The 25,870-nt window shown below is 34.9% G+C and overlaps 1 protein-coding gene across 1 annotated transcript in view; it reads left to right on the forward strand.

Annotated features, from left to right (window-relative positions):
- Nucleotides 1–25,497, forward strand: part of Vsx1 (Visual system homeobox 1) — a 44,774-nt gene extending 19,277 nt beyond the window's left edge. The window contains exons 2-3 of the mRNA XM_073972552.1: nt 12,278–12,915; nt 24,183–25,497. Coding sequence (XP_073828653.1) covers nt 12,278–12,915; nt 24,183–25,022 — 1,478 coding nt within the window. The 3' untranslated portion in view covers nt 25,023–25,497. The remainder of the gene's footprint in view (nt 1–12,277; nt 12,916–24,182) is intronic.
- Nucleotides 25,498–25,870: the final 373 nt, after the last annotated feature.

Here is a 25,870-nt window from a genome sequence, read left to right on the forward strand (position 1 = left end):
CCAAAAATTTGTTTTAGGTGCCAGTGTAAATTTTATTTTAGGCGAATTAGCGCTGAATTTCTACCATGGTGGAATAAGAAGGTGTTACATCAAATCATACCAAACGTCAAATTTGATCACAATAATGCAGTGCTGTGAATTGTTTGTTTACATTTTGTATCAGATTTTATTCACAATAATGCATTTTGACAACTAGTCTGAAAATCAGCTGTTTTTGGCGCTGTACCTTCTTATTATGCCATGATTTCTACGAAAATATTGCCATGATCGCGCTTTGCCATGATGTGCTGTAAATTTTTCTTTAGAATATTTAATATTTAAAATATTTAAAAGTTACTTTTCATTAGATTACGTATTTCAGTTACTTTTCTACAATTTTATTATAATTTTTAGAGAACATCTACTACATCTTAAATTCTAAACAGCCGTTGAGATTTATACAGCTGATTTACATACACATATAAGGCTTCCTTACGTAATGTTTACAACAAACCTTTCAGCTGGGTTGCTTTTAAACGAATTTTAATAAATTTCAATTGTCAATTACGTAGGCTATATGTGAAATAAATCATTATAAAGAAAGATAAATCGGAAAAAACTCTAATTTGCATGGCGTTTCAGCCTTCATTTATTTATTTGACAGATATACAATAGAGTTGACATGCCTATATCACAGAACTGTTCTTATTGCCGTTTGATATAGTCTTTATCCTCTTTGTATTTATTAATTTGCAAAATTTCGATTTTTTCTCTTTATTTCATTTTACATTTTGAAAAAACAAAAAACATTTTTAAAGTCGCAACATATAAGGTGTTCAGGTCACTCTTCTAGTTTATTCTTGACTAAATCTAGAGCTAAATCTCTTAATTTACTTTTAACTTGTTTCGTTTCTTATGTAATGTCATTTGGAGATTGAACGAAATGTGCAGTTCATCCTCCTTTCCCCATGTTCTGTACAAAATTGTTTCCCCAGCCATCCCCGGTTCAATTTCAAAATTAAATTTCCACAAAAAACGAAACAAGTTATCTTCAATTATTTTAAATTCGTTATGCCTGAGGCTATAATCTGACTTTTTCGGTAAATTTAACATCCTATTTAATGGGTTAATAAATATTTAAACAACACACATAAACCAGTAACATATGTTTGTGTTTGTTGTATTTTATCCACATTCAATGTGTGAATGTGTTTTGTGAGTGTGTCTTTATAAAATCAACCCTTTTTTATTTATTTTATCCAAAGTCATTTGTTCCGCATAGTAGAACCACAACACACATTTACAACACATACACACTAGGTGTAAACCTGCCATTATAATACAGGGTGGTAATTCGCACAAGGACTGTGAAATTGAGTGCAAAATAAAAAAATACTACACATTGAAATTGAAAAAGGTTGACAGGCAAATTTGTTAGATTTAGGATTTTTATTTTACCCCACCACTCTTTCATAAATCGAGAAAAACAAAACTTGAAAATTGAAGAAAGTCAGTCATACTACAGAAAGTAAGCCGCCGATGAGTGCGGGGGCATGAGAGATGTACTCATTTCAGTAAATAAATAACTGGATTAAATAAGAAGAGGAAAAGCTCATTGGGATGTGTATTTTTGTCGGTAGCTTACTTTGTTTTAAGTACAAAAGTTAAGTATGTGAAAGGTGGAAGAGAAGAAAATTGGGGTTGTATATTTAGATATGTACTTGCTTGCAAAAGTACGTGGGTTGTAAAAGGAAGTAATAGCCTGTTTATATTATAGCTTTTTGCAGGGTTAACCTTCTTCATGTGGATTTATTTGATGTGTGATGAAAGCGACATTTGAAACATAGTGGGTTTATTAAATCCAGTTATATGTAACCATACTATAAAGGCCCAAACACAATGAAATCTTCGCTCGCTTTATTTACTTTCCGAAGCCAAATTATAGAGGAGGAGGACGACTGAATTGCAAAGTGGTTCCTTTATATGTATGTACATTGACATTTGGAAAGCAAAGAGTTGATTTTAAACATTTAACTGGATTTAATAAATTCAGTGGGTTTTATTTATAAACGAAATTCCCCGTTTGCACTTAACCGGTTTTATAAAACCACTAGCTTTCAAATGTCAATTCCATAGTCCCGGTCCATGTTAGAGTGATTTCATTGAAATAATTTCACGAAATTATGCGTCCTTAGATCGAGTCCCATACTAAAGTAGTTTTATGAAATTGCTGTAGTCGGGAACTCGATCTAAGAAGCCCTAATTTCATGAAATTATTTCAATAAAATCACTGTAGTGTGGACCGGGACATAGCGCAAACATCAAATAAATACTCATAAAGAAGATTAACCCGGCATCTTTCTTAAGTATCACAAAAAGATCGTCAAAATATTTGGCTAAAATCACAAGTTTTTTGATTAGTTGTTCCATACAGGTGTCAAGTAGTTTCTCCATTACTATATCAGCTACAATCGGAGAAGCCGATGAATCCATTAGTAGTAGTCCTTTTTTCTGTTTAAAAACTTTATAATATGTATGTGAAATGGCAGCAAGTAATAATACTAAAAACTAAGCGTTCATATTGATGTATTCTTTCAGTTCATTCAATCTTTCTTCTTTTATTCTGATTTCTAGGTCAACTTGTTTGAAATTTGTGGTTAGTTTTTTCTTTTTATTTCAATTTACTTCATTATATTTATGTGGTTCCGGGGAGGGGGGGGGACAATTCTTTCTTCTATGGACTGTTTTCTCTGAAATTAAATTTTATCCAATGGCCGACTTTTCTCTGGCTTTTCGGCAGTCCCTCCATCCAGGAATTTATAAACATACAAACATATTTATAAATATTCGCCCATCGTTTTATATAAAATCACATGAAGCCCCCAATTAAATCTTAATTATATTGACTCACACCGATTTTTTCCCATCAAAATTGACAACAATTCACTTTAACTTCTCTCATTTTGTTTTGTTTCTCTCATTCATTCAATTTAATTGGCAATCACATCAAATATAAGTCTACTCATTTTACAACAAAAACGTAGAACAAAAAAAAAAAACAAACCAATTTTGAATATTCAATATCATGACAATCATTGAGTAAGGAACGTTGGATTTGTGTTAGCAATTCTTGGTACAACATTTTTTTTTCTTTTTCAATAAATTCTTGCTCCCATTGCCTTGGTGCTTTTGTTTTCAATCTTCTTCTTCTTCTTCAATTTACTTCTTATTCTTATTTTTGTTCAAATAACAATACCCATGCCAACATTTCTAACATCTACCTCAGAATTGAAAACCTAAACCTCTGCAAATTATCCAATTATTTAATTTAAGCTTCACTGGCGTTATAAATAAGTCTGTCTGTCTGTTTGGGGTATGGATGGTATAACATCTCAAGAGAGCGAGAGAGGCAAACAAAGACAAATTTTCCCTCCTTTTATTGTAGACAACAATACATAACAATCATTAAAATGTAAAAAGCCAAAAATATGTATATACTATAGTAGAAATTTGTTTGTGTATAAATAAAATTTCTGGTAAATGGTGGAAAACTCAATGAAAGTCTGAACTAGGGAATTTTTTTGTGTATAACTGTGACTGTATACATGTATGTATGTACGTTTGTATATAACTAAGTATATAGCCAAAACAATACTAGAAGAAAATTGGAAAATAAGCGTAACATAAAACCAACAATGCTTATTCACAGCACATCACACAGTCTTTAACTTTTTGCTTCGTTTGGAATTTTTCTCTGTTTCTCCAACTTGGGACGTCTCCTCGTTCTGGCGTTTTGCCTTTAACTAACTGGCTGACTTAGTCGTGTCGCCATTATACTCGTCGTCTCCCATGCCGTCAAAAGGAATATTATTTCCTTCCATATACTTTTTCACATCACTGGCTAAAACCCAGGGTAAAAGTACAGAATAATAATGGCAAAACGACAGAAACAACAACAACTACTTCTACTACTACAACAGCCAGCACTAGTAGTATTACCTACCAGCACTCGAGTATCAAATGATGAATAGCTGCAAAAAACAGTCATGCTAGTTAGCAATCAGTAGCTTTGGAAAATTGGCAAGCAAATAGAGCAAGCACCAGCACAAGAAAATAAACCAGCAAAAAAAAAACGACGACAACAACAAAAATATGAAAACAAATACTACGGAAATGGTTTCGAAATCAAATCTCTTACTCACTCTGCTGGAAATTGGTTGGCATTGTTGGTATTATTTTATGCTGATTTTTTTCTTTTTATTTCAATTAACTTTTCAAAAAAAATTGCCTCTAATGAATAGCAAATATTTTCCCTCTCATTTCCGTTGGCGATCAATGCGCGACAGAAAAAAAACCTTTTTCCATTTTTGTGATTAATTAACGTTCAACTTTAATCAGACACTTGATCTGTAGTTTTGTGTTTACCTTTACTTGGCAAATTGCAATTCATTAATTAACTTAAATTGCTTTCATGTCATGCGATTAGATAGTAAGTTGAAGTGGTAAATAAAGAGTTAGAAACTAATTAGAGGAAGAGAGAGAAAGAGACGGAAATACTATAAAATTATTAGAGGTGTAACCACTTGTTTAATTAGTACAAGGGAGATGAAGATTCTTTCTTCATCGTCAAAAGAGTTGTGTCACATTTACATCAAACTATTTTTAATAAACTGTGTCGTTTAGGTAGTAATTTCCAAGCAATATCTGTGAAATATATGACGTATTTGCCCTAGGGATACCTAGTAAAATTCAAAAACGCGTTTTCGGTTTTCGTCTAATACTATGTTTACATTTACGAAACCCACTCGATTTCAACTGTCAATTCCATTGCTCAAACATCAAATGAAATCCAATCGATTTCAGATGAGTTTTCATTTGACGTATACACAAAGGAATTGACAGATGAAATCGAGTGGATTTCGTAAATGTAAACATAGTATAAGGCTTAAAACTCGATTTTCGGTAAATCGTGATTTTAAGAGTGTGACTACGGACTTAAGCTGTAAACAGATACAACGTTTGGGTAAAGTTTTGTGTCGTTTTGGCCGTTTTTACACTGTTGCGCATGATGCCGAAAAATTCAAATTCATTTGAAATATATGCCGACAAACAGATAAACGCTGGACTTTGGCATCGTCGTCGCCCTGTTGTTGTTGTTTTTTTCTCGACGCCCAACGCAAAACTTTAATCAAACGTTGTATCTGTTTTAAGCTTTACTTTCTCACATCCACAAAACCGAAATGTCGCGTAATTTCTATAGATTTTAGGTCAGGGGGTTTTAATCCGATAATATCGATAGACAAAACTATCTATCGATATTGAATTTTTAAAAAAGAATCGATAGTGCCATCTATTTATGTCAGTTCATAGTGGAATAAGAAGGTGTTACATCAAACCAAACGTCGAATTTGGTCACAATAATGTGTTTTTATTCACATAATGAATTTTGACAACAGGTGTGATAACCAGCTGTTTTTGCCGCTGTACCTGTATTATTGGGACCTGTGTTCTACTTTACGTAGTTGTTGTTGTTTTGACAAAGGGACACTACAGTGGTTTCATAGAAACTTTAGGAATTTTTGGATCGAGTTCGTCAATTTTATGATATTACTCTAGTATGCAACTCGATCTAAGTCAAAGGTCACACTAGAGAGGTTTCATGAAAATTTCCGTTTAGATAGGCGTTCTTCGCTGATTTCGGCATCAGCTCCATTTTCTTTGTCGCCTGGGGAAAACAACCTCCTCCTGTTTTGGATTCCTCACCTTTCCCGCGTTTGAGAAAGCGACTGGCTTTCTTGCCGATAGTGCTTTTGCATATAACCGGATTAAATAAACACACTGGGTATAGGTCAAAATATATCCTCAGAAGGATAGCTAAGCAAAAAGATCTAATGCTAACAGGAATATTCAGTAATTTCTAGCTGTGTTCCTTTACTTACCTGAAGTTACCATTTTTAACATGCAAAGCGTTGCTTAACCCCAAAAAGTGGTAAAACTGGCAGCAATTGTTAAGAGAGTGAGAGAGGAGAGAGATCACATATGCCTTTCTCTTCTACCACAGGCTACCAGACAAATTTCTGCAGGTAAAAAATGGCACAACTGATTTTTCGACTTTTGTTTGACGTTTATTTCACAATGAAGAAAAAAATGGACAAAAACAGAAGAAAAAGTCGAACGCTCACAAAACTAAATTAGAAACTGTGAAATAAAAGACGAAAATTGATTTTTTATGTTTCTTTTTGACATTGCTACCAGATCTAAAATTTTTCCGTTCCTTTACTTTTCTGGTAAAAATGTTCATAAGAGAACAATTTTGATACCTGTCTCTTTTACCACTCTTACCATTAAAAAAGTAAAGGAACAAAGCTTCTGATAAATTAAAAAGACAAAGTTTCGAATTTGGCTCGGCCGTTTTTTTATCACAATTGACTTAAGCAAAAAAGTCATGCTTCCTATGTGCCCAGGACTTCAGTCTTCGTCAGGCTGTCCATGGAGAGTTGCTTAAAACCGACTACAAGGGTAGTACCATGGTGGAATAAGAAGGTGTTACATCAAATCAAGTCAAATTTGCTCACAATAATGCATTACTGTGAATTGCTGTTTACATTTTGTATGAAAGTTTATTCACAATAACGCATTTTGACAACTGTTATGAAGATCAGCTGTTATTGGCGTTACACCTTATTATTCCACCATGGGTAGTACCGTACTTCTGCTCCTCCCTGTGGAAAACTTCCCATCTCTTCACGTCAAAAGTATTATTTTGGGGATCAAAGGCTTCTACCAAATACGGATGCCTTAGTTGTGGAATTGGATATTTCCCCACCAGCAATTTTTTTTTTTTTTTAGTTTGCGTTTTCCTACTGCTGGTGACAATATCCTTAAGGGCGACAATGTTTGCATAAGGGAACACCGTAATGTCCGCTTTGACTCCGTCAAAGGTCTTGTTTTTGGTGATCAAAGGCTTCTAACAAATACGGATGCCTTAGTTAGTTGTAGAAATTGATTTTCCTCATCAGCAATTTGTTGTTTGCGTTTTCCTACTGCTGCTGACAATATACTTAAGAGCGACAATGTTTGCATAAGGGAACAACATAATGTCCGCTTTAACCCCGTTGCTGATAATTTTAATTGAGTTAACCCCTGCATTAGATGATCCAAAATATTGTTGTTAACCCGTTCCTGAATACCTTAAAAATGGTCTTTGGGCAACTTGCCGTAATCTTTACCTATTGGAATCGATCACTGCGTAGCAAAGTACATCTTTATAGATTTTATTGGCTATCTTTGGGTAAGAGGAGGCACCCTGGAGGCTTGCATTCTGCGCAAATTGGAACACCATCTTATTCCATTTGGCCTCTGAGCCGATGATTTGAATTAAATTACCTTGTTTCCTCGCCGCCCTGAATTAGATGATGCAAAATCTTGTTGTTGATCGTTTCCTCATGGCTTTTGGGTAATTTCACGGAACCTCAATTGGTATCGATAACTGCATAGCAGAGTTCGCCCCCCTAGAAAGAAAAGCTTGGCTACCTTGCCTCACTCTTCTGTCTGGTCCGGGATTTCTTGGTAGAATCCCCAGGTTCTGCAATCCATTCCTCGGCAGAGTACACCTTCTTCACGTTTGGGCTCATTTTGTCTACCTCTACCAAAGGATTCTCGAGAGTGTTCATGATGCTTTCGGGAGCAATCTGCGATATTGGATTTTTGCTTGCCTCTTGTTTTCTGAAATTGCGCCGTTGAGCCCCATCTTGTTGACCACTTTCTAATTTGTGATTTCCACTACGGCTATATTTGTTTTGCTTTCGCTAACGGATTCGGAGTCAGAGTTACTACATGTATTAGTTTCTCACTCTTCTACTCCCCGTATTTTCCCTTAGGCGGCGTGCTTGCTTGTTTCCTGTGTGGTGGGCTCTGCGATGCTCTTGCTCACTTCATTTACCATCTTTTAGACATCCTTCTAATTTGGGATTCCCACGACGGCTGTATTTGTTTTGCTTTCGCTATCGGAGTGAGGTTCTCTACCTGTATCTGAAGGCTGGGTCGGGCTTGAACTTCTCCTTAGTTTCTTCCTCCCAGTATTTGCCCCAGGCTGTATGCTACTAGCCGGATTACTGGATTATTTAGGTCCTGAGCCGTAACTTTCTAAAAGTTTTCCAACATTCTTCATTTTTTGTTCTAGGGGTGTTCCTACATATAGTCAGAATTTGGCAAATATGTAATATACTTAACAGATATACAATGGAACAAGATCTATTTAACAGGTCACGTAAGTAGCACAACAACAACTCTATTTTGGCCGAAAATTCTTCAATATGTCAAAATGTTTGTTTACGTTTTCATACAATTTATTCACAATAACAAAATATTTGACAGATTGAAACCAATCAGCTGGCCGTTTTACGCCACCTTATAATTTCATCATGCAATGGAATTGACGATTCATTAAAACATGTCTGATGTAAATGTTGCTTAAGGGGTAGTTTACACTATATGTAAGTGGCATATGACAGAAAATAAAATCAGTCCATATCTACCCACGGAGGCAATGTGGAGACGTAGTTTTATTACATTATTGCTTAAGGAAAATCTCCAATATTGCACATATTAGCGAATATATAACGATGGAAAAGTTCATGTCATATGAAATTTACATATAGTGTAAACTACCCCTAAGTTGTTATAAAAACTGTTTTGCTATTTTTTCTTTTTCTTTCATTTTACACCCTTAATGTTTTTCCACACATATGCGATTACTTCGCATTGATGTTCATTTTGTTTTCCCAATTTTAATGTTTTTTTTTTCTTTTTATTTCATTTTACTCCACAAAAATACCTATCGAAATTTTTGATGCTTTCCTATAAATGACTCAACATTACAAATAATTGCTCATATTGTAGATTTAAGTTTACAATGGCGGCTTGTCGTAGCAAAAACCTTCATTTCCATGGCTTCTTAAGTCTCTGCTCCAAAGGAATAAATATTGTAGCCACCTTTACTAAATGCCTTGGAGCATAAAAATACCAATTTTGTTGTTGTCATCGGCAACAGCATGTCTTCATTGCAAAATATACATTCCTTGGTGGTAAATGACGACTTTACTCCACGACTGCCTTCTATACCTTTAATACTTATTTATACAGACTATACTAAAGATGTTTGTAACTGTTGTAGCAGCACGAAAAAAGGACGAAAACATAAAGTAGCAGTAAAGTACATGGCATCGGCAGCAGCAGTAGTAGTAAAGTAGCAATACTAGTAGTAGTGTTGTTCCTAGTAAACACGCTTGAGTATTATTAACGTAAATGCAAAATTGCCAATTTCAAGTGTATTTCCTGTCAACAGTAGTTTCCGCTTCTACTCGTTTTTTTTTTCCTTTGTTGGAGTTTCCCTTTTTCGCTGCTAAGTACATATTTGTTGTGAATGTTACACAAAAAGCTGAAGAGGGAGTAGAAAATCCGCCAAGGTCTATGTAAATTGCCTTAAAGGTATTATTGGTAATCATCTAAGAGACGATTGCCTATAATTGGAATGTCTGGGTAATATTGTTGAAAATAAAATAATCAATGTTTTTAAATTTGATGGGAGATGCTGTAGCGATATTGTAGACATTCACTTAATTAGTATAAAAAATATCTATAAATAAAAGCTTGTGGATTGTTCTTTCCACTCTTTGCTTATTTTCCTCATAATTGCTAATAATCCTTCAAAACTAATTAAACAATTTCCTCTTTTTTCCTGCTGAGCAAGCACATTAGCATGCTATGGCTTTGGCTCTACTAACCGGCCACTGGTCATCATTACCATCATCAGCATATTATATACACATCAATTAACAATTATGTTTTGTTGCTTGTGTGGTGTTTCGTTCGGGCGGCCAGCGGCATTCCATCCCTCCTTCCAAGTCCAATCTTTTTTCATACTAATTGATTACAAAATTGGTTTAACCCAAAGACCAGCCAACCGTTGTTGTTGCTGCCACATCCTTTTGTTGCTCTGCTTCAATGAAGCATAGCAAAACACTGACCCTTCATCCATTGTTTCAATGCCTTATTTATACCTTTCTTTTGTTTTGTGTATATTTTGGGAGTATTAATTTCAATCCATATGTTTTTCGTTCCTCGGATGGAAACTCTTATTAAGTGACGAACTAGAAAATGAAAGCATTTTCCACGACAACAACTTTTGCTAGTTTTGTGGTCATGCGATACTTTAACAAGTTTTTCTTTATTGATTGCATTAGTAAATTTCTAAACATGCTTTCATCTTCGATTCTATTCAGAGTGGGAAATTGGCAAATTAATTGTTCAATTAATTTGATAGGCCCTATTGTCATTGAAATGATTTTGAAAAAGAAAAGTATGTTATTGGCAGCAGATCTAGAATCGCACAGGATCATATTACCGCAAATCAAAGAAAGTGAAATGAAAATCGAATGGGAAACAGGAAATGCAATAAAATTAACGTCGGTAATTTCCAAATTGAAATGAAAACAAATGAAGTGTAAAGTTTTCTACAATAAGGCTTTGCTTTCTGTTTCCAGAGAGAATCTGCAGATCCGCACTGTCATACCCTTTCTTTATAGGAGACAGAAAAATAAATGCTGGAACGCTTTTCTCGCGGAAACTCCAGTGTTGAAGTTTAGATATTTTTTCTTTTTACTTCATTCTACATCTCCTATTGTTTAGCTCGATCGCAGAAATTACGCTGCATTGTGATTTCTTTGGAATATAACTGTAGAAAGTCGTATGGACTTGAATTCTTTACTCAGTAGTAAGGTTCTCTAACTTCAACAAAAACTTCATGGAACAGTAGATAGATGAATGTTAGAGTGTTCTTTTCTGTAAGAGAGTGAATTAGGATGTGGGTAACAGCGAGGTAAGGGTGTGGGTAGTTAGAGTTTCTTGGAATATATTTTTTGGACATAAGTAGGTCAAGTTGCCCTTGTTGGGCGGGCAACGTGTGGTAACAAGACACCAAGTTCCCTTGTCGCCGGAAAATGAACATTGCGGCGACAAAATTTGACGGCGCAGGCGAATATTGCCGTACGGAATCTAAAAATTGCATTTGGCAACGCGACACGACTCGCCTCGCTGTACGGAATCGGCCCATAAGCCCAGACCAAGCGTAATGGGAACCCCACCATAGCCCCACATTAGGCGGTACGCAACAAAACTTCATAAAACATTCAGTTTTCGATACTTTATGACCCAAAAACAGGCCTGTGCATAGAATATTGTTTCTGTGCCCCCAAATACTTGGTTTAGCTGTAAGTGTAAATTAGGTTTAAGATGTCTAGTAGAAACTTCACTGTCTTTTTGTTTTTGAATTTTTCTAAAATATGTTGCTCTTTTTACCACAATGTCTCTTTAATACAATCTCTCTTTACCTCAATCGCTTTACATCTCATTTCTAATCCCTAATGAGTCTTAATTTATTTAATTTAAATCCCTTTTTCCTACTTAAACTATTTCAAAGAGCCATATTTTCCTCAAAAAAAAAAAAAACTATCACAACAATACACCCATTAAAGTAACGCCTTTTGTCCGCCATCCTTCCTTATCTGCCTTTCTTTAAGCGAAAATCACAATAATTGCCTTCACAATAGCCACAAGAATAGGGAAATTCTCTTAAATCGTCAATTCAATCTAAGATCAAATTTTGTGATTGTGTGCCAACAAACAGATTTCTTTTCGCACCTTTAACTGTCATAATACACCGCACCCATCGTACAAACGGAATGGAAATCTCATAACACAAAAGACAGCAGTTTGAAGGATCAAATAATGGCACGTTGCCTTACAAAACACATGTATGTTATTCCAAATAAGGAAGAAAAAGGAAGAATTTGTTGAGCAGAAAGTAAACATATTTCCTTGTAACCAAAATCCTTTTTTTTCTTTTGGCAAACTGTAAATACCTTTGCAAGATTTTTGAATACAAGATAAGCTGATGTTTTTGGCAAATGTTTTGCTCCATGAAACATGAGTAGAAGATTGATAAGTTGCCGGCTAGAGGATTATTGAAATGTCAATTGGTGGTGGTGAGGAAGAGGGAGACAATTGTGTTATTGTGGAAGGGTTAAGTGTAGGATTTTCACACATCTTAGAAGCAAAAAGTGAATGGAAGGTTATAAAGGATTTAAATTTGTCGTAAAATGAATTATTGTGCTCAATTATTTTAAACAAATCCTTATGTTTTTTCTTTTTATTTCATTTTACTTCTTACAATGGATTTCCTTTAGAGTGTTAATTAAGAAAAATGTATAATTTTTCCATTTTCTTCACTTCTTTGCAGACCAAGCCACCAGAGCCAATGCCTCAGATTATGCTGGCAACCTAACCGGCAACAATAACAACAACAATGATGAAAACTCACCCAGCAAATCAAGTTCAACATCAGCTAGCAGCCAAAATAACTCATCCTCCTCCGCCAATAATACACCAAATTCCACAAATAATTCCTCCACCAATCAGCCTACCACCCCCACCAGACCAACATTGTCGCCTGCGGAGCATGCTGCTGCTGCATTGGCTCATCATGCTGCTGCGGCGGCTGCAGCCCATCATGCCCACTCACATTCCCAGCATCATGGCCATCCGATGGCGGCAGCAGCAGCCCACCATGCAGCTGCAGCAGCCGCTGCTGCACATCATCATGCCCATCCAGCCCATGCACATCATGAAGCTTTTTTGAATGGTGCAGCTGGGGCAAATGGCTTGCTTGGCCATCATCCTGCCACTGGGCCAGATGGTGTTCTATTGGGTCCCGCTGGCAATAGTAAAAAGAAAAATAAACGTCGCCATGGTCGTACCATTTTTACGAGTAATCAATTGGAAGAGTTGGAAAAGGCATTCAAAGATGCCCATTATCCCGATGTCAGTGCCAGGGAATTGCTATCAATGAAAACTGGTTTAGCCGAAGATCGTATACAGGTAAGCATGAAAAAGAGATAAATTTTATGAACTTGAATTTATTGCCTTATAAGGCACAAAGGAAAAAAAAGTGGCACATCTATGAGAAAATGCAATGTTTGCGGTTAACATGTACGCTAGAAATAATTTACAGCTGGCAAACATACTCCAAGTTTATGTTTAAAGATTGATTGAGTTTGCTAAGGCCGCCTGCCTGCATGGCTGGGATGCAGCAAACCAGGAAATGACTTTCATTTGAAATTCTATTAAAGGCAACTTAGAGATTGCTGCAGTGGCCATAAAGCTTGAGCAGCATACACCACATAAAAGTCTAGATTTAGAAAATTAAATTTTACAAATTTAATGAGCTAAAGGAAATCACACGACCCAAAATATAATGGAACATATTTCAAAGACCTTGCGAATTTTCAAGAGCAACTTAATTAGTGACAAAAATCACACGTTTTCAAACTTGAAATTCATTTCCAAGACTTATTTGTGCTCTTTGTAGAAAATTTTGCCGAAAATAACAGATTTTTTGAAACGAATTTCTTAAAAAACCAAAATGCTACTTGAACGAAGCAACATACTCCCACCCTCCTCTAACTCCACAGGCCACTTATAAAGGCAAAATTGCATTAAGCAGCCATTATGGTTGCACTTCACACCCATTATAAGCCTTACCATTAAATCCACCACGTACAAAAACAAATGAGAACAATAGGCTACGGCAGCACACAACCATCGGCATATTCACAAACTAAGTGCATACATTATGGCCGATGGTAACAAGTCACTACTGCTGCAAACCAAAAAATTAGCAACGCCTTCATATAACAGCAAGTTCAAAACCTTACAGAACCCCACTGATACTCTTTTGCAGATGAACGAAAAAATTGAAATTAAAATTCAATTAACTACAACAATTGCCAATAACCTACACTCCATAACGGCAGAATTTTGCAACGCTTGCATTTATTGTTTGCATATCACCAACCAAAGAACAACAACGGCCTGCCGTACACCAACCATTCAAATACACATCACTCTTCAATTAAAAATTCTATAGATTGATTCCATACGAGTACGAAGGAAGAAGAATGTTTGCTACGAATGACAATTTTTTCATTTTTTGAAAAAGAAACCCCTGTTTACTTCCGAAAGGATTACAATTCTTCCCCTTTACACTGCAAATACCAAGACAGAGGCTTATTGAATTTCGATTTGGTACACTGTTGAACTTCTGCTTCAAAATATAATTGCCATGGGGCGTTATAAAATTTTGCACACACATCCTTGATATATGAATATGGTTGTGTTGGAAAAAAGTATGGCATACACAATGTGAAATGTGGAAAAAAATTCAGCCATTAATTTGTACGTCATTCACTTAACACACACACACCCAGCCAGAAAAAACTTTGAGTGGTTTTTTAACAAGTTTTCTTCCCTGTGTTTTTGCGTAAATTCTACCGTATTTCAAGGATAACTTGGAGTTGTTGCTTCCTTTTCTTGCGTAGCTGGGTATGGCATGGTAAAACAAATATGGCTGTCTACAAAGAAACAACAACAGCAAAAAAACGAATGGCAATAAAAAACGCGCCTGTGCAGGGCAAAGCTTTATTGGTTTCATAAGTTGTACTCTTTGGCATGGTAATTATTTTTAACAAATATTAGCTTATTTTTTCTTTTTATTTCACTTTACTTTTAAGGTAGATTTGTAAACTACACTATGTTTACAACAGTACGTGGTGATCTTTGTAGGTTCTTTAATAAAGACGTATGATCAGAGGCAGCTTTTACACCAAATGGGTTTCAAAGACATGCATCTTTTTTGTCAGTTCTACGTAAACGCACGTATTTTACAAAAAAGTTTTTTTCAGATGGCAGGAAAAGATTTCAAGACCTAGACCTTTTTGGACGATACGAGTATATAAAGGCAGCATTTGCCAAATTTCCGTTTAAGTTGTATTAACATCTAATGACAAAAAAAATGTCTCATTTAAGTGTTCAATTCCAATTAGGACTTTCGTTTTTTCCTGGTTTAGCTCTCTTTATAGCATGTTCACATTAGATCTTGAAATAGTTTACAATGAAATTGAAAATTTTTCTATGAATTCGCTAATGATTGAGCGTGCGGCAAAATTAAAGTCCATTTTGGAATCAAAGCACGTCTTTTTTACGGAGCGCTTTCCATATTTGCGGTGATAGATTTGTAGATTTCCATCCTGATACAGTTGATCTTCTCTATCTACTGTAGTCACGCTACTTGGTGCCTAGTAGTTGTACTCGATATGACATTCAGTATTTTTATTCTGGTTGAGACTGTTAATTATAAGACTGTCTCTCGGAGACGATGCCTTCCCAAGGAAGGTCAGTGCAAATACATCTATCCGGTCGAAGTAAATATACTTCGGTATTGTGAAGCAGCCTCCACATTCTATCCTCACCCCAATTGAGGCCTCTTGCGAATACAAGACCTTCTTCTTTATTTGCCTATTCGTCATGCGAATTTTAGCGATCAATTCAATTACAATAAAAATTCGATTTTAAATAAAAATATTAGATAAATTCATACATTTTTCACAATATCGGCAAATATGTCTCTACTTCTGGCAGCACTTAGTAGGTATCCAACATCTCGTAATTCAGTCCATTCTTGAATATTCGCAATCCAACATAATTCTTTTCGGCCTTTAGGATTTTTACCTTCTATTTTTGATTTTAAGATATCTTGCAGTATTTTTGAATTTCTCATGATATGACCAAGGTAGTCTGTTTTTCGTCTCTTGATGTTTATCATGATCTCTCTACTTCGATTCATTTTTCGCATCACTTCATTGTTTGTAATGAAGGCCGTCCACGGAATTTTTAAAATTCGGCGGTATACCCACATTTCGAAGGATTCTAATTTCTAATTAGATCTAATAACCATTATTTCCATTTGATGAGAGGTGTGCCCTTTCAATTAATAAATTTATTTCTTGGCAAAGGCGGCTCGACGATCATATTATTATTCATTGGTATGCCCAGACCATGGTGGAATAATAAGGTGTAACGCCTTATTGTAAATAAAATCACATACAAAATGTAAAGCAATCATGATGAAATTATAAGGTGGCGTAAAACGGCCAGCTGATTGGTTTCAATCTGTCAAATATTTTGTTATTGTGAATAAATTGTATGAAAACGTAAACAAACATTTTGACATATTGAAGAATTTTCGGCCAAAATAGAGTTGTTGTTGTGCTACTTACGTGACCTGTTAAATAGATCTTGAAAGCAATTCACCGTAATGCATTATTGTGAACAAATTTGACGTTTGACATGATGTGATGGAACACCTTCTCCACCATGGCCCAACCCATTTTCTTTGCCTAACATTACGTTTACACAAAACCGGATTTAATAAGCCCACTGGGTTTCGAATGACAATTCCATTGCATATACGTCAAATAAATCCTCATAAAGAAGGTTAAATTTGCAAAAAGCTATAATATAAATAGGCTATTAGCCAGTATGTAATCTACATGGTAGGTATTTAATTTGGTCAGTGATTTATATATTCTGCGCTACGTTGCCTAAATTCTCTTGTTACTTCAATGATAGCTTCTTGAGCCCTTTAAATAGAATGCCCTCACATTTGCTTCCACTGAGTCTTAATTTCCACTCGTTAAAAAATGTGGAAAGACACTAGATATTAATTTATTCGCCTATCCGCTTGTGTCCCTGCGACAAGAATAACGTCAATATCCTAATTGTAGACCTGGGGCTCAATTCTGTTTCTATGAAAATGTGAAATGAAAACTTTTATAAAGGAAAAAACTGTCAAGTGAAAAAAATTATAAAGGAAATATTTTTCATTTCAAATTTTCATAGAACAAGAATCCAGCCCTGTAGTGGGATTCTGTAACTCATTTTTGCTGTTTTCGATAATTGTCGTTAAAATTAAAATGCTTATAATTTCGATAATTAACGAAAATTTTCGGTAAGTTGACGTTGAATAAAAAGTAGTCGCTAGCCTCTACCGACACAAACAGTGATGCCAATTTTTCTTTATGTTCTTAGTCATAATTTTGTGATTTAATTTTACCGATTTTTGTTGGTAACAGCAAAAATGAGTTTCAGAATCCCACTATTGATCATGCAATGTTTAGATTACAGAGTTTAGTTATTATTAATCACTAATAATACGTTTAGACTTATAAATCCACTCGATTTCTAATGTCAAATCATAGTTATAAATCCACTGGATTTTATTTGACGTATATTCTATGGGATTGATAGTTTAAATCATAGTACAAGTTCAAAGTCTAACAGGCGTTTGACAGCCTGGCAGCTCTTCTAGCAATATTGCTGCTCACACTTGCGATGTAAAGTCGTTCTACCGACCCTTCTAACCCACACCTACGATGGATTGTTCTTTTTAATGAGCCACAAAATTTGAATTGAATTTGGCATTTTATGCCACAACACTTGTATAGCGAACGGATGTGTTACCACTTTAAAAACTGCATAAATGCAATATTAAAAAAAAAAATTGGATTCTAAGAACTTTTATTGAATAATAGGGAAGGGAAGGGTTTACCCTTTGCGGTTGGCGGCGGCAATTTCTTTGGAGTTGCAATATTAGCAGGTTATTTTCTCTTAATTGTACACGATTTAATGGGGTGCATATTTTTTGAAGTATTTACAACACTTTGTGCACAAGTCCTCAACCTTATGGCATAAAATTTACAATAAAAGCCGCCAAAATATAAAACGACTGCAAGGAAATGCAGTTTCAATGGTCTCACTTACTTTACTTATTATGTTCTTTTGAAAAGCATTATTTTCTCAAGATTTCCTCTAGCAGAAATTTGAAATTTATTCTATAAACCTTTTTGAAAATTTCCCTTAAGCCCTTAATTGCATTATAACCCCCCTTTTGCTTTTATGTAAAAAAAAGAAATTCAACAAAATTTCCATTGCAAAAGTCCACACTTTGCCAATAAAGTTCTCTTTTTTGTCCTCTGTGATGCTGAAACCAAATCTGCATAACAGGATAATAGCATAATTGTAATTATATTTAATGCCGTTTTTAATAGTAGTTGTTGTCCTCAATGTTTTGCATTTTCCTCTTCTTGTTATTTGTTCTTTCCGAGGCTGGCTTTCCGCTCGTTTGCAGCCTCATGATTCCGGTGATTTTCATAGCAACAATGTTCGTGGATGCTACAATTAATTATTTACTTTGGTATTTTGCATTAATTTGTATAATGAGCTGTTAATTTTATTTTTTGATCCTCCACAACAACAGCTACAACAAAAGAAAACATTGCGAAACAAGTGCTGAAAATTGCATAATTATGTAATTAACATTTAAAGTGAAAGTATCAAAACACAAGAGAATGAAAGAACAAAACAAAAAAAAAACAACGCATTCAAAGGTTATGGGAAGTTTTTGCAGTCAAGGATATCAAACATCAAATAATGGTCATGCAAATTTTGCATTTAAAAGCACTTGTTACAAATTTGTTGTTTACAAAAAAAAAAAAAAAAAGCATTGGACATTTATCATAAATTTAGAGTTTTCTGCACCCCAATACAAAACATGCAATGGAAACACATAAAATTTAACCCATAGCCCTGTTTTTTCAGTTGTCACTGGCATCCTCACACTGTGTTTACATCTAATGGCCTTTTAAACCAAAAAAAAGCAACAGTGTTCACAGGGTGGCTACGAGAGATGCCATGCTAAATGTTGAACAAGTCTAGTGGAAATAATTTAGTACCGTAAAACTTGTTTGTTTTTTTTTCTTCAACGAGAGGCAGTAAAAATCATAAATGCAAATATCGTCATAACATTATCTACGCTTGTTCAACATAGAGAGAATTCATTTTTAAAATCACTACATTTGTTAATCTTTACATTCAATTATTTTCCATAGTCACATTTTCATTACCCACCCCATCATTGCCATTGAGAGCGCTCACACAAGTTATCTCTTGGGTATACTACTTGTTTGTGTTTCTTTTTTCTTTACGCTTAATCATAAGGCACGCGTTTACACTTGAAATTGTGGGAACCAGCTTCCGTGTTTTGTTGTTATTCTCATCAACACAAGATTAAGTTGTCCCCAGGGATTTGTATGCTCTTGCCTAAATAGAAATGCAACAAATTGAAAATTGACCGTTTAATGTCAAATCAAGCCTACGCCTACTCCTTAGTCTTCATCATCCACCAACCAACAAAGTGTGACAATAAACAAAAATGTATCTCGAAAAGGATACATTTAATATAATTAGTTTTGGGAATTGACTTAAAAAACGTGTGCTTCTCTTTGTAATGTTTCTAACTTAATAGCAGTGGGCGTGTTGCATTTTGCACAAATTTGATAAATTAATGTGAGAATATTTTTACAAAAATTTACAAAGTCCATTAACAATTAGATTTATTAATTAAATTGCTTTGCGTGATTGCATCATTGAAACGATCATTAAGTATCCTTAAAAAATGTAATAAGTGAATCTAATATTGCTTGTTGACATGGGAACAATCATCAAACATTTTTAAAAAGTAACTTACTATAAAGCCGCACGTTGAAACTTTCATACAAAACTTTCACAGCTTTAGGGAGAAAGAAGAGGTGAAGGAGCTTTAGAATTAAACGCATTTTAAAGTCTGGGTACATAAGCCGCTCGGCTTTCTTACTTAATTCATTTCTGGTAAAAAACCAAAGACCAAGTTCGACCTAATTGAAATGTGGTTCTGACATTTCTTTATTCGTTTACCAGAAATGAGCAGCTTATGAGTCGAGGCCTTTACACTTGCACTTGAAACAGGTGTTTTGTCAGTTTACGTCATTGATTTGACAGATATTGTATGGAATTGACAACTTAACTCATGCATATTTTATAAACCATGTTAAATGTAAAATGCGTTTTAAAGGCCCAAATTCAATCAGCTCGTTGCTTGCTTTCTTCGCTTTGCTCTAGTAAAAGAATAAATGAAAAAAGCAACCTATTTCGATTTCATCTCGGCCGTTCTTTATTCTTCTACCAGAAATGAATCCACGCAAGCAAGAAAACCCCATTCTGTTTCTACCCTAATGCTTGGTTTACATTTACGAAATCCACTCGATTTCAACGGTCAATTCCTTTGCGAATACGTTAAATGAAAACTCATATGAGATCCATTGGATTTCATTTGACGTTTATTCAATGGAATTGACAGTTGAAATCGAATGGATTTCGTAAATGTAAACCAAGCATAAGAGATTTTTGCTAGATATTGCCGGTTTTTAAAAACCCACTAGGTTCATTCCAGAACTAAAAAGTTTTTACACATTTAACATGTTTTGAACATTTTTCCCCGAAATTCGTTCCCGTACACCAAAAAAGTTGCAAAATGTTCACTTCTCTTTGAACAAAAATGGCGCTGAATGGCTCTCTCTTTAGAAACTTTTTACACGACAAATTTGAGCGAGCAAAAATGTGCAACATGTTTGCCGGCTTCCGATGGGCTGACACGCCGACTTTGACATTTGTTCCAGTTTTTTGGCGTTTCTGCAATTTTTCCGTTCCCGTACATTTTGGAACTCACTTTTGACGGTTCTCTCTTTTGCACATTTTACCATTACAAAAGTACTGGAACGGAGCTATTGGTTTTCAAATGTCAATTCTATAGCGTTTAAGGCCAGAACAGAAGCAATCGTCGCTTGCTTTGTTTGCTTCCCCAAATGTCAAATTATAAAGGAATGCCAGAGCCTCTTTGCAAAACCGCCTGCGTTGCCCTTTAGGATGCTCTGGCATTCCTTTATAATTTGACATTTGGGAAGCAAGCGACGATTGATTCTGTTCTGGCCTTTAAGTCAAAGAGTTGCTCATAAAGAAAATTACTACCCCTATTACTTTGTGCCAAAACTTGTACGTCGCTGTTAAGGAATCGATTTGCTTGGGATTCTTCATGGTAACATAATTGGTCTGTTCCTTTACTTTTGAAAATGGTAAAACCGGCAAAAGTAGTAAAAGTTGTAAACTGCTCCCATATGAATTGCATGGTGTCTGAAGTAAAGGAACGCTTTCCGAGTAAAAATTGGTAAAACTTGAAGATTCTTGCACGTAAAGGAACAGGGCTAATGTGTCAACTGCATTGAATTGATGTCAAATTTTGACATCTTATGTTGCCAACAATTGCCGATGCGGCTACCTGTGTATTTAGCCGCATCGGCAATTGTTGGCAACATAAGGTGTCAAAATTTGACATCAATTCAATGCAGTTGACACATTATGTTACCATCAGCTGGCATGATAATGCTACCTGTATTATTGTACCATGGGATACTTCATGGCACAATTACCAGGTAGATGCATCAGCCAACAACTACAACAAAAACCAGTTCAGTGCTGTGAAATGTCAAAAATGTTTTCCAAACATAAAGCGATTCACATATGGCCTGTTCCCGTAATTTATAAAGTTGTAAAAGTCGTAAACGATTTTCATATAAATTTTGTTTACGGGAACGCGAAATGTGTAAAGTTGGTAAAAATTTTAAAAACTTTTTAGTTCTGGAACAGAGCTTTAATTTTTTCAACAAAATTTTGTTAGGCAGATATTAATAAACGCAGTATTACAAAAAAACACCAAAAATTCACAATTTTTCGTTTAAATTTTTGTTTTTTTTTTTTTTAGTTTTGTGTGTTTCAGTTACAACAACTTTTTTGACAGTTTGCAGTACATCAGCTGGTCTGATGTGGGTACCTGTATGATTGTGCCATGGGATACTTAGTCCCAATTTACATTGGGCGAGTTTACTTGCGGCAATTGTCATTTTGTAGGAGAGAGAGGTGAGGCATATGGTAACCCTTTGCCTCTCAGCACCCTCTCTCACCTACGAACTGACAATTGCCGCAAGTAAACTCTCCTAATGTAAATTGGGACTTATATCATGTTCACACAGACTTGTGGGATCTTTTTCGAAACAATTTCACATATTTAGTAAAACAATCAATAAAAATTCCTTAAATGAAGCCAGCATTGTACAATTAACATACCAATGGACCAAAAGACATACACAAATCACCTCTTAAAGTTCATACCCCTTTCATCTAATTAAAATCATAACCTTGCAAACGAGTTCTTCCTTTTCTTCTTCTCTATACCTTGGCCAAATCTTTCTTTTCAACTAAACTACAAAATCCTACAAGAATTTATGGTCATTAACAGATCAGAGATCCAAACAATTATGAAGTCACATAAATTTTTTTTTAAGAACACATTATAAATAAACCTACATACATCCAAACATATGTTTGTATGTTCTTCTTACTCATAATGTAATTTGATATTCAATTAAATGCAAAAAACACTAGGCAGTAATGTTCATTTTCCATACCGAAGGCAATCTCATTCATATTAATGAAAACATATACATTTATTTGTGTATGTGCATGAATATACATCAAGTGATATGTTGTAGATTTGTAAATAACCGAAATGCATGTATGCCTACATTTGTAAATAATGTATAAATATGTGAAGATTTGTACAAAGGTCACTTGTGTATGTGTCTGATTAAGCCAAAAATTTCAATTTGTAAATTTTGTTATAGTTTTGCTGTTGTTGTAAATATCCTTGTTAACAATTCTGGTTGTGTGTAAAGATGTAATATACAAATTGTATGCCTTTCATTCATTATCTTGGCTGAACCTTGGCTGTATTCTGCAATTGGTCATTCATTTGAAGATACATACATACATATGCAGATATTCAGGAAGAATCTTCAACACATATGTATGTCTGTTTGTTGTATTCTTTTCATTTTTTAAATTAAATTATAAAATGCTCATGTTTCACAGTAAACAATGCTTGACCAGCCTGCCTGCCTGCCTGCCTGCCTTGAGCTCCATCACTTCACCATTCTTATGTCATTCCGGGCAGCCAAACATATAACCGTCTGTCTTTCGGTCATTCATTCCATTCACTTCTCACACCTTAAAATGTAAAAATATTTTGGGTATTATATGTGTTTATTGTGAAATTTCCAGTGCAAATATTGAACAAATATTTATGGTGTGTTATTTGGGGTTTGTTGTGTCTTCTGGTATGCGACTATTGTCAGATTCTCTACCTTTTCTTTGGAACATTCAGATTTTTGTTTGCGATTTACTTGTTGAATATTTTTGTTTTGGAAAGAAATGTGAAGAATCGTGAATAGAGGAAATCATTGTCATAATTTGGTTTCTAAGGATTGTTGTTGCTTGATTTTTCAACATTAACTAACACTATGTTTACATTTACGAAATCCACTCGATTTCAACTGTCAATTCCTTTGCGTATACGTCAAATGAAAACTCATCTGAAATCGATTCGATTTCATTTGACGTTTGAGCAATGGAATTGACAGTTGAAATCGAGTGGATTTAGTAAATGTAAACATAGTACAAAGGTACTTAATAACCTAAAAAATGATTATGGTTCCTGGATTAAAAAAAAAAAAATTAAATTGGTCAAGGAACTAAAGAATAATATCCCGATTGAATACAACTCACTTGATTGGAACATGAATGAAATGTACGCAACACATTCTGAACCATTCCGAATAGGACAGAGATTCACACGGTGTCAAAAGGTAAAGAGCTTCTTCTAAAAATGTTTAATCGGCTATAAACCAAAACGCATTTTACATTTAACATGTTTTGTAAAACATGTGTCATTTAAGTTGTCCATTCCATACAAAACCTGTCAAATAAATGACGTAAACTCCCAAAACACCTGTTTTAAGGGTAAGTACAAAATGCGTTCAACATCAAATCACAGCATTATGGGGGATGATTTGATCATATTTCCTTAAAATTTTGACATATCAACATTATTGGGCCACAGAACAGGAAGATTGCTTTGTGAACTATCACGTTTTGTCCCAACTTTTCTCAGCAATCGCCTATAATGATAAAAAAACTACACAATTAATAGTTTTGCCATTCGCCAAAACTCGCACGTTCTCTTTAAAGACTTACCCTTGGTTATAATCTAATTATAGAACGTTTACATTAGAGCTTTCGCTATCCTATTAAATCCAGTGGCTTAATCTTCAGTAACTGTGCGTTTACATATAAGTGGATTTGGTAAATCCAGTGGGTTTCAACTGTCACTTCCATTGCGTACATGTCAAATAAATCCCCCTGCAAAAAGCTCTAATGTAACATGACTTAATATAAACATGCTTTTAATCAGAATGTACCACTTTTTTCTAGTTTTTTTCTCAATTTATCTTCTGAATAATAAAAATTTATTTTCCTTTTTTCAGGTTTGGTTCCAAAATCGTCGTGCAAAATGGCGTAAAACCGAAAAATGTTGGGGTCATAGTACAAAAATGGCTGAATACGGTTTGTACGGTGCAATGGTGCGACACTCACTGCCGCTACCCGAAACAATTATTAAATCTGCCAAAGAAGATGAATCCGTTGCACCATGGCTGCTGGGTATGCATAAGAAATCCCTTGAAGCTGCTGAAGTTCTAAAATCTGACGACAGTGATCGTGAAACTCCAACATCAGATGATACCAATACCTCATACTCGGCTGGCAGTACACACAATTCGCCAATTTCTTCCTTTTCAATATCACGGCTGCTATTCGATAACAGTAATCCCAATCATCATCATCATCCACATCATGCTCATGGCCATCATCATAAACATAAAGGACATGCAGGAGGACATGGTTCGAATAATGGTATGTCCGGATTACCGCATGATCTTATGACAAATGCTCATCACACAAGTGCAATGCAACATCACCCATACAATCAACAACAACATTTACATCATCTACAGCAATTGCATCAACAACATCAACAGCAGCAACAACAACAACAGCAGCAACACCAACATCAATTAATGATGGCCGAAGCTGCCGAGTTGCAGCGAAGACGTCAAGAAGAATATCAACGTGAACAACAACATCAGCATCAACAACAACAACAGCAGAAATCTTATGATGATGATGATCTCATTGCCGATCCTGATGTTGATCCCGAAGATGATGATGACTGTGATAAAGAAGAAATTGACATCTGTGATGATACCGAAGAGGAGCAATTGAAGGATTTGAAAATGATCAAACGTGAAGATGTTGAAAATAGATGAAATTTATTTATTGATGTTCTATTGTAAGGAGAAGAGAATAGTTCAGATTTTCTTTATAGAGACATCTTTTGAGTAGAGCTCTTTAGTTTAAATTGGGGCTGGAACCCAGTACTTTATAAAGACATTTTTAAAAGAAGATATGAGAGCACCCTTTATGGAATTTTTGACTGTAACAAATCTGTCATGGCAAAAAATTGTACATTTCCTAATAGAGAATTTCAAATTTGAGATCCCTATATTTGATAAATGCAAATGTAAACAGTCTGTAAGTCAGTTGATTCGACATCACTTCATGTTTTGTTGTTTGCATTTACATTTGAAATTCAGTGGCTTTATTAAATCCCGTTATATGTAAACGTACTATAAGTTATGTCTTTAATAACAACGAAAGATTTGCGACAATTTGACAATTGTAGATGCACCGGCGAATTGCTGCAACAACAAACATTATATCAACATTCGTAAAAAGAAAAAATGAATCGATTTTATCGAGTTACTAGGGGTAATGACCTGTTTATATTATAGCTTTTTGTCGTGTTAATCTTCTTTATGAGGATTTATTTTTATAGCAATGGAATGGTTTCGTAAATCTAAAGGCACTATAAGCTAGCATTACAAATTCTAATTAAATCAACACTTTCAATTGGTCATTTAGATATGAACTCATTAGCTCATTATAAATCAGGCGATAATCTACCAGATTTCCCATACAAAAATAAATCCTCGCATTGAGTGGATTTGTTTTAAATCTGGCATACATATATCCTCGTATACGACTTTGTTTTTTGTAACATGTTACTAGAAAATACAAAAAGTTGCAAGCTGGAACAAGAAACAAGGTAAATGCA

Source organism: Musca autumnalis, unplaced genomic scaffold (assembly GCF_047663935.1).
Source record: "Musca autumnalis isolate F117 unplaced genomic scaffold, ASM4766393v1 scaffold_3, whole genome shotgun sequence".
In the NCBI taxonomy this organism is placed as follows: domain Eukaryota; kingdom Metazoa; phylum Arthropoda; class Insecta; order Diptera; family Muscidae; genus Musca; species Musca autumnalis.